This window comes from Bombina bombina, chromosome 6 (genome assembly GCF_027579735.1).
Source record: "Bombina bombina isolate aBomBom1 chromosome 6, aBomBom1.pri, whole genome shotgun sequence".
NCBI classification, from domain to species: domain Eukaryota; kingdom Metazoa; phylum Chordata; class Amphibia; order Anura; family Bombinatoridae; genus Bombina; species Bombina bombina.
Genome location: NC_069504.1, coordinates 240,070,127 through 240,080,377, shown reverse-complemented (window position 1 = coordinate 240,080,377; position 10,251 = coordinate 240,070,127). Strand labels below are relative to the sequence as shown.

Here is a 10,251-nt window from a genome sequence, read left to right as displayed (position 1 = left end):
CATATGCAGTCACCAACCATCCGCTAGCTACCAGCAGCGCACTGACGCTCCTGAGCCCACCTATGTATACTCTTCAACAAAGAACACCAAAAGAACAAAGTAAATTTGATAACAGAAGTAAATTGGAAAGTTGATTGAAATTACATGTTCTATCTGAATCATGAAAACTTTATTTTGACTCTACGTCCTTTTTGATTTATTGCAATCTTGTAATTACAATCCATTGTCTTATTCACAGATCCTCATCAGACTCACATTTAGCCTTAGGAGACACTTTCTTGGTGGCAAGAATGAAATCAATGGCCACAAGCTTGCTGATACAATGAAAGACTGAAGCCACTAGCTGATATTTACAAGACAGAGACTCAAAGTCTGTTTCAATGGTCTCTGGGTCTCCTTCACCTTGCAGAGTATTAACGAATTGTGCATAAAACCGAGCAAAACTCGCATTTCTTTTCTTTCTTCTGCAAATGTGTTTAGGAATAGATAATAAAGCATTACCAACTAACCGACAAAGCAGTGCAAGCTCTGTATCATCACATTTTTGTCCAAAGTGGTGGAGATAATAGTGTAACAACATTTCAAAGGTTCCTCCCCCTGGCACCAGCACTCCACTCTTCACACTTGTTGCTGAATGTAGCTGTTCAGTGATATCACATAGACTACTGAGCTTGCACGTGGTTACACTGGATACCTTAGTACATGAGCTCTCAGAAATAGTCTCCACGTTTGAACTTTCGTTCTCTAAAAATCCACAAATGTGTTGGAGACTTTCATCTTCTTGGTTTAAACATACTTGTTCAACAATGTTTTTCTGAGGCTGTTTATTTAAATTATGAGTACAGCCTTCAGGAATGTGTTCTAATGAGGTTTTTACTTCTTTGTTTGTAGAGTTTATGTTGGTGCTGGGATAAACTGTTTGCAATTCACATTTATAATAAGCAGAGTCATTCCTGTAAATGTCACAGAACAAACTCTGTTCTGGCAGCGATATAGTTTCACTAAGTTTGCATCTTTGTCTTGCTGTTGTATATTCCACATTGGCATTCCACTGCTGAAACAAATGCCGGAGCATAATAAAGGCACCAGAGAAAGATGAAACAAGCTGTTCAGTAAATCCCTTCACAGGCCCACATAAGACAACACAGTGAGGCTTTAAGTTAGAAAAGACATTTAAACTAAGGTGAACATACTTTCTTGATCCCAGTAAAATTGGCCGGCAGCCTAAAACTATGAATGTATCTGTAATATGGCCAAGAAATGTTTCCCTTATTGGCACAGACAGCGGAGCTACACCTGTAAATTTGTATACAAGATCAATCTCTTCAGATGGTAAACAGTCAACTATGGATATTCCAAATTCTTTTGCAAAGTACAGTACAATTTCTGGTTGTTTAACGCTTGATAAAATCAGTTTGACTTGATTGTTACGGAAATGTTTCATAATATTTTCAGTCCTTTCTCGTAGATATTGCTCGGAAAATAGTAACTGTGCCTCTGAACTGACAAGAAAATCTATGTCAGATGTGGAGAGACTCTGATGGATCTGTTCTGTCACAATCAGTGCTCTCAGTTCTCCCTCTGCTGGACAGTACACTGAAAAGTGCCTATGCAGCAGCAATCCAGGTAATACTCTAGAATTCTCTACTGGGAGTCCAGTAACCTCTGTGTGCAGCTCTGGAAAACAGTTGCTCACTAGCTTGACCACATCAATAATGTTAAAATCGCTCAGTAGACATTTGTAGAGAAACTCAGAAGCAAGACTACTTATAAACATATGATTGGCATACCCTATTTTTCCACAGAAATAAGCATCCAAGATTAACTGCAATGAGTCTTTGCTCAATATTGTCTCCTTTCCTAATGTTGAGAACACAGAATGAAAATGTGGAGACAAATATTTTACAATGATGGGTTCCAGAACTCCAGTTTGGAAGGTCATTAACATATTGCTCATTCGTTTTAATAAAGGACCTTGTGTTTGATGTTTGTTTTTTCCATGGCTACTTCGCAAAAACCGTAGACCTTCATTTTTATCAGCTATGACCTTAAGTTCACGGAGGACGCCACATAGCAGAATAATAAAGGATTTCACACCATCACCAGCGATACTGTAGTGCTGAGAGGCAGAGCTCACAATAATTCTGAAAAATAAATTACATCATTTATTAAGAGTGCATAGTGACATGTAACAGAATTCATATACAATATCTAAACAGGTTTATCTTGCCTTTCCTTAGTAATTTGTTTTTTGAGTAAGAAACAAGAGAAAAATATGATAAAATGGGAAATGGAAAGCATACATAAAGCCAAAAATAATACATGTGTATACATAGCCTCTGCATGCACTCTAAACTGTTCATATCATTAGAAGATGCCAATACTTGCAGTTTTTTTCTGGTGCAACTAAAGAGAGACACTAAACGGATAATGAATATTAATTATTTTAACAATTATGGTATATAGTTTGTGTCTTAAATACTGTAATAACTATAAAACAACTTTATAGCTGTCATAAGGATAGAAAATGTTACATATTAAAAGGCCTCCTGCAATTCACCTCCAGCTGCCCCCAAGACCACACACTTTTCTTAATATTTTCAGAAGGAAGCTGTATCGGCAAACACTTTTACTTTCTTATTAGGTACCCACTGGTTTTCGGTTGTCTGTCTGGCCCATGCAGACATTCCAGCATATGCGCGGTTGTATCTTCAACCCAGCACAGGAAAGCCAGAGAACATACAATAGGAAAGGAACAGGTAGCAGCCTTCTCATTGGCTGTACTGCACATATACATATATGCCAAAACTCAAAATAATGATGAGGTGGGAATAGTGAGAAGCATGTGGGACTTGTTGGCCTTAATGCCACACTTATGTATCACAACACTTTGATATACTTTCACTCATGTGGATAGAAGTTTAATATTTGATCATCACAACACAGATATTATATACACACTGGATCAAGTATACAAACTGGATTCAGGAACAAGAAGCAGCCATATCCACAATATTAATTGAACACATATTCAAGGTTAGTTGAATGATGTTCCATATAGGTAATGAGCTTCTAACAGAGATTTGAATACTGATCATCATACATAGAGTTCTTGAAATGGGTTTATTTTCCCCTTCATGATGCCTGTCACATTCTTACCATTATATCTTAATATCCCTTAACAATTGTTGGTGATTATTTGCTGACCATTAGTGGACTGTGATACACATGTACTAAATGTAAAGGAACTTAATCCGTATACATACATAAAAAAAGAGTCGATTCCAATCTGTTTTTTTTCCCCAATGTTGGAAAAACAGGAACAAACTTCTTTGTTAACAAAGTGATCACAGTCTTTGAGTCAAACACTGCCCATATTGTTTACTCACAAGAGATCTGATCTCCATTTCCCCACAATGGCACTCGGAACTGACAATAATGGATGCTAATTACTGAGATCAGTTCATGTGTGTTTTTCAGTTGGATAGAGTGGTGTTTAAAATAAGTGTTAAACAATGCCATTTATATAAAAGCATGATCAGTATATTGGGCACGTTTTATCAGTTATGGGCTAGATTATGAGTGGAGCATAATATTGTGCTTACACAAGCGCAATATTTGCGCTCCACCCAGTAATACCAGTGCATGCAAATAAGCGCTGGTATTACAAGTGCGGCGCAATCTGAATGCGACCTTGCGTTCACATTGCCGAAAGGAAAGCGCTCACGAGAGTGCGCTTCCATAGGCTCCAATGGGAACCTCGTTTTTATGTTGACATACACGGCAAACCAGGGGAGCGATTTCCGCAACGTTGGACCGCAATAAATAAATGTGTATGCTTATATACAAATATATATGTATATAAGCATATACATATATATTTATAGAGAAAACACAGTCACCCATTGACCTCCATGTAAAGGCACTTTAGGTGCCTTTTTTCCCCAAACACCCACATCCACTCACTTTAACCCCTTATAACTTCTTTGTGAAGTTTTTTTTTTATTTGGGTGGCAATTTTTTTTTTTTATTTGGGTGGCAATTTGTTTTTTAACCAGAGGTTTGACATTTGGTTAATTGCACTTAGCGCAAAGTGAAACGGCGAGCTCACAGTTACATCCACCAGCCACTTGTAACGGCTGGTTATTTAACGTGCGCCCGCTAACAGGCAAATTTGCCTCACTTGTAATCTAGCCCTATATTTTTTAACTTTTAATATATTCAAGATTGTTTACATCTAAAAAGAACACTGCAGTATATTACTTACCATAAGAAGAAAGTGGCCTCATCTTCTAAAATGTGATTTTAACAGTTCTTACATAGTAAATCGTGAAACTGCTAAGTGACTAGATTTAAAATATCTCAAAACACTACAAACCTCACCGTACAGAACTAGGTTTGTTTTTGCCTATATAGATGGAATATTCCAAGTGCTTTATATAACCATAACATGTCTAAGCTGTGAGATGTAAATATAATGATATATATGAAAATTTAGCGATGTGATAAGGGTTAATAATAATACAATTGTGTTAATAATAATAATAATAATAATAATTATTATTATTATTATTAACCCTTATCACATCGCTAAATTTTCATATATATCATTATATTTACATCTCACAGCTTAGACATGTTATGGTTATATAAAGCATTTGGAATATTCCATCTATATAGGTATCATATATCACAATATTGTCTTTAGTAATATATCACCATCATATCATTATCTCATTATTATATCACAGTATAGATATGTCCTGGACACTACATATAAAAAAAATACATATAGAAAAATTCTTGAAATATTTTATTTATATAGGTTTATTATTCAGATCATGATATTGGTAATAGCAATACGTTTTTTATAGAGAAAATATCATCACTTACACACTTAAAATAATGAGGATAATTTTTTGTAACCTCATTTAATATTAGTTACAGACTCACTCATTGTATTTGAATGAGGTCTATATTTTGTAATAGGAAATTATCACATTATCATTATGTCACCACTTATAAATATTTGTTAGTACTATATATAAGGATCCGATTTCATTTCTCAATTATGATTTTTTATTATGTATGGAGTATATGGGGAAAAATTCTAGTACGGTTCTAAATTCACTAATATAATTTTATATTAACTAAACATGTATATTCAACGATCGGTAGTAATAACATAGGGAAGATGTATCATCATACATTAATATTATATATGGTTGTATTTGGATTATATGGGGTACACGGGGTGCACACATAAGTAAGGTTATCAAATTAATTCAATATTAATATTACATTATATTATTCATGTGACTGATAGCGAATGCACAGTTAAGATTTATCATCATATAGATACATCTATATTTATATATCCAGTTGTAATTGCTAGCAATCCTATTATGGCAAATGTTGTTTTATTTCCTTCAAAATTATTGTTTTTAAAAAATCATTGTCAAAGAATTGTTTAGTGGGTTAGACCATTTAGCCCTTCACGTATATATATATATAAATGTATTTATGTTTATTTTTTTAGTTGCACTGTTAGCAACTATATAGCGGCAAAAGTCGTTTTGTTCCCTCAAGAAATATTTCTATATTATTGTTAAGTGGGTTAGTTATTATTACCCCTAAATGTGTGATTTTTTTAAATATCAAAATATATATATGTATATATTCACATGTGTGCGTGTATATATATATATTTGGAGACAGTTATTGTTCCTGTGGAAAAAGATCTATTGTTGTTTAATTTGGTAGAGATTACTATTATTATCCTCTTTGGATTCAGTGAGAATTTGTTTCATTATATAAGAGTTTACAAAATTGCCATATGTAATAGAATATCTGTCATTTGACATGTAAAAATTGGTATCCATATCTTTTACACACCCCGGAACCTGTCGACCTGACATGATTAATGCACATGTTACATTCATGGGTGTGTGAAATACACAGCACAGGATTGGTCTATTTAGGTTTTAAAAGGAAGCAAGGTAGATTGTGTTATTATGTAGCCTACTAGCCTGATGAAACGGCATATCTAGCTGAGAAACGCGTTGCTAAGCAACTTTTTATATATTTTTTTTTTTTAATTCTTTTTATTGAGAGTATCACACATGAGAACTCATAGTTACATCAGATATCAAAGGAACAACAGGATCAAGCACCAACACAGTTGGGCACATTGTCATACATTAATCTTTCAACACAACCTTGGTTCCGCTGTTTGTAACATACTTATGTCATGAACGTATCCCAAATGTGCTTACCTCTCACAAATTTTGTATTTTATAACACCCCCCATTCCCACCCCTCCGCCCCCCTGACCTCTACCCAAACTGTCAAAACTCCCTCCCACACCCTGTGAACTTTTTATATATTTTTAATAAAAGTCACTGTTCACTTTTACCTTGCTCCTGGATACTTATTTCAACTATCACCTTTTGGACTTTACCGTGATTGGAACACAGTTGGCGTCCTGAGCCAGCAAGTGACACCGGAAATTGGGTCATCGATCGAGTCCTGTTCCTGTTCTCAGTTGATCCGCCACTGGGGAGTCAGTCGAACAGCTCTGAAGCTTCGTCTTGCTTACTATTGCACTGGATGTGCAATCTCTTTTGTGAGTACTGAATCGTTAATGTTGATATTGGTCCTATCTCCTTAGAACTTGCTGCACCAAGGGCGCCTCTCTTTTTTTTCTTTCAGGACTTGTGCTTATATTCCCATCATTTTGTGGAGAGAGCTGCCCAATCATCGATCTAATGGTCCCATACTGAGAGAACTTTTTGGGATTGTATCATATGGAACACATATATGCTGTGATAGTTCAATGGATTATTAATTTACATATGTGTGTATATATATATATATATATATATATATATATATATATATATATGTTGTTTTATATAGATATTCTATATCTTTTATAATATATATTTTTTATTATTTTATTCATATATATTTTTTACTATTACCTCATTCCTTAGAATCAATATAAGAGAGGTTGCTAGAGTTGGCGCACCTCCCTTTTGGACACACAATTTATTTATATTTGTGTGGTCCAATTTGTTGTTCTATATTATTCCAAAGTTCAAAAGCCAGAAGGTCAGTCTACAGAATATATAACTCAGTAGGAGGGTAAAAAAAGACAGTGTGGTCCAGGAACTTTGCCAAGGTCATTATCAATAAGTCAGGCCAGGAAAATGAGCACTTCGGTCTTCATAGGAAAATAACTAAGCACTGAATGGGTGTCTGAATTGTTATTTTAACACCTCCCATTCAGGCTTGGCAGCAAAGCAAGGCCAGAGGTCAATACGTAGCAAGAACATAAAAAGGGTGCTAACTTAGCACACATACCTTTAATAAAATCCAGGCACAGCAATCAGGGAGCCGGACGCATTATTCTGAAGTCACTTAGCATGGTCCCTGGCTCCTAAAGCAAGAGACCTCCATCATACAGCGCTATCTAGCCTGCTGCTCATCCTGGTCTCCTCCACACACAGCACGGTGCCAGCCTTACTGTAACCTGCTACAGTTAAGTGCAGAGCGGCTGTGACCATGCCGAAGATCACAACAGACCCATAAGTTTAAACTATTATGGAGATGTATTATTAATATTGTTAAGAAATGAATGATCCAGATTTCCATATAAATGTGTGTAAATATATCTATATATCTATCTAACTATCCTATACGAACTTGTAGAAAAGATTCACCTGCACAATGCTTTAAAACGTCCTAAGTTTTATTCGGTCAGTATATATATATATATATATATATATATATATATATATATATATATATATATATATATATATATATACATATACAGTGAGGCCCCGGTTTACGCACGACTCGGTATACGAAATTTCGGTTTACGAAATCGAAATTTGAAGAAAATTTGACTCGGTTTACGAATTTTTTTCGCAATACGAAACAAAATGCCGGTCAAAATGCCGGTTTGCCCCCCTCGGTTTACGAATATTTTTCGCAATACGAAACCAGTGGCCCCTGTGCCCCCTGCATACTCAAGTATGATTGAATTAATGAAGTTTGGGTACCAGTGTAGAGGTGTTGGAGAGGTTTTGGAGCCATTTTGCAGCAAGTTGTTGAGCCTTTTGAGCCATTTGCAGCAAGTTGTTAAGCCTTTTGGAGCCATTTGCAGCAAGTTGTGGAGCCTTTTGGAGACATTGGAGCCATTTGCAGCAAGTTGTTAAGCCTTTTGGAGCCTTTTGGAGCCTTTTTTGGACACTTTACTTGAATTTTTTCGGACCTCCGGAACGCATTAATTGATTTTCAATGCATTCCTATGGGAAACCGTGTTTCGGTTTACGAATTTTTCGCAATACGAAACGACCCGGAGAACGAATTAAATTCGTAAACCGAGGCCTCACTGTATATACACACATACATACACACACACATACACACGCACATATAAATATCAAAATATATACAGGATAGACACTCATTTGGCCAAAAAGCTGAGTAAAAAAAATGGACTCTTTCAGTGTTTGATTAACGAAAAGGCCTATTCACATTTAACCAATTGCTAATTAACTCTTCATCTTATGTAATTAATCTAACTGTATGTCTCTGAGAATGTCCTTCACAAAGATAAATCTGCTCAATTCTTGCTTTGCTGAAGCCAGGCCAATTTTCAGCATTGCCCAAGACCAGGTCGTCTAATTTTTAGACGAAGACCTAAAGAAGCCTACAAGCCACAATGTCTCGCACCCACTGTGAAATTTGGTGGAAGATCTGGGGATGCTTCAGCAAGGCTGGAATATGGCAAATTAATCATTGTGAAGGATGCATGAATCGGCTTTTCTGGAAGAAAACTTGCTTCATTCTGCTCTGACAATGTTCCCCAACTCTGAGGATTGTTTTTTCCAGCAGGATAATGCTCCATGACACACAGGTAGGTTAAATCAAGGTGTGGATAGAGGACCACTAGATCAAGACCTTGTCATGGCCAGCCCAATTTCCAGACCCCACTGAAAACTTCTGGAATGTGATCAAGAGGAAGATCAATGGCCACAAGCCATCAAAGCCGAGCTACTTGAATTTTTGCACCAGGAGTGGCAAAAAGTCACCCAACAGCAATGTGAAAGACTGGTGGAAAGCATGTCAAGACGCATGAAAGCTGTGATTGATAATAAGGCTTATTCCACAAAGTATTGATTTGCATTATTTAAGGTCTGAAAACACTGCATCTTTTTTTATTATTTTCACAAGTTGTCATTTTCTGCAAATAAATGCTCTAAATGACAATATTTTTATTTGGAATTTTTGAGAAATGTCAGTAGTTTATACAACAAAACAAAAATGTTCATTTTACTCAAACACATACCTAATTTAATTTTGCAGTGGGATATATATATATATATATAACACATATACACACACATACACACATAGCATATATCAGCAATTACACAATGTGCTGCAAACTATCTGAATACATTTTGAATTGCATTTTGATATAATTTTTTTATTATTTTGCAATGCAGGAAAAGCTTAGAAAAGAAGCTCATTTCCTTTTGCTGCAGCCAATTAGGGAAAAATATACTCAAGCTACTCCACTGATCCAGAAATCACTGTGTAGAATGTTGTACAGTAAGGCGTCAGAATACTGCAGGGTTCACTTCATTCAAAATAATAAGAAAGCTGGTAAAATATATATGGAAAAATGCATAACAATATTTTTTTCTATTATTCAAAACTGACCACGCGAGCACAGCCAAACGTGTCCAGCTGCCTTCGATAAAAGTCAGGGCTGCAACTAACGATTATTTTGCTAATCGATTAATCGGCCGATTATTTTTTCAACTAATCGGATAAAAAAAGAATCATTAATTGTTTCCTATATTTTAAATAAAATCAACATTCTGAGTGTTACAAATATAAACTTCAGACTAAAACTTTACATTAACACAACTATTTGTCCAATTTTTAAGCAGCAGAGCACAGTTTTATAATTAAACAAAACCAAAAACTGTTTGAAAAGAGGTAGAACTAGAAAGCGTTAGACTATCACTGTTAATCATTTTCTGTTATTTACTCTTTCAGAAACTTTGCATTGAAATGCAAAAATCTCAACATGTCCACATGCTTCTGGCTAAGGCTGGTTCTCTGTTTCAGCTACAGAGAAGAGGCACTTAGATGGTGTTGAGGTGCTTTAGATGTATAAGTAGGGTTTTTGCCAATTTCACCAAAGTGGAATATTTATCTTTGTTAGCT

General features: G+C 35.4%; 1 protein-coding gene across 1 annotated transcript in view; it reads right to left on the bottom strand.

Moving 5' to 3' along the window:
• Positions 1-232: 232 nt before the first annotated feature.
• BBS10 (Bardet-Biedl syndrome 10) overlaps positions 233-10,251 on the bottom strand; it is a 70,413-nt gene continuing 60,394 nt past the window's right edge. Inside the window, exon 3 of the mRNA XM_053719213.1 lies at positions 233-2,144. Coding sequence (XP_053575188.1) covers positions 233-2,144 — 1,912 coding nt within the window. The remainder of the gene's footprint in view (positions 2,145-10,251) is intronic.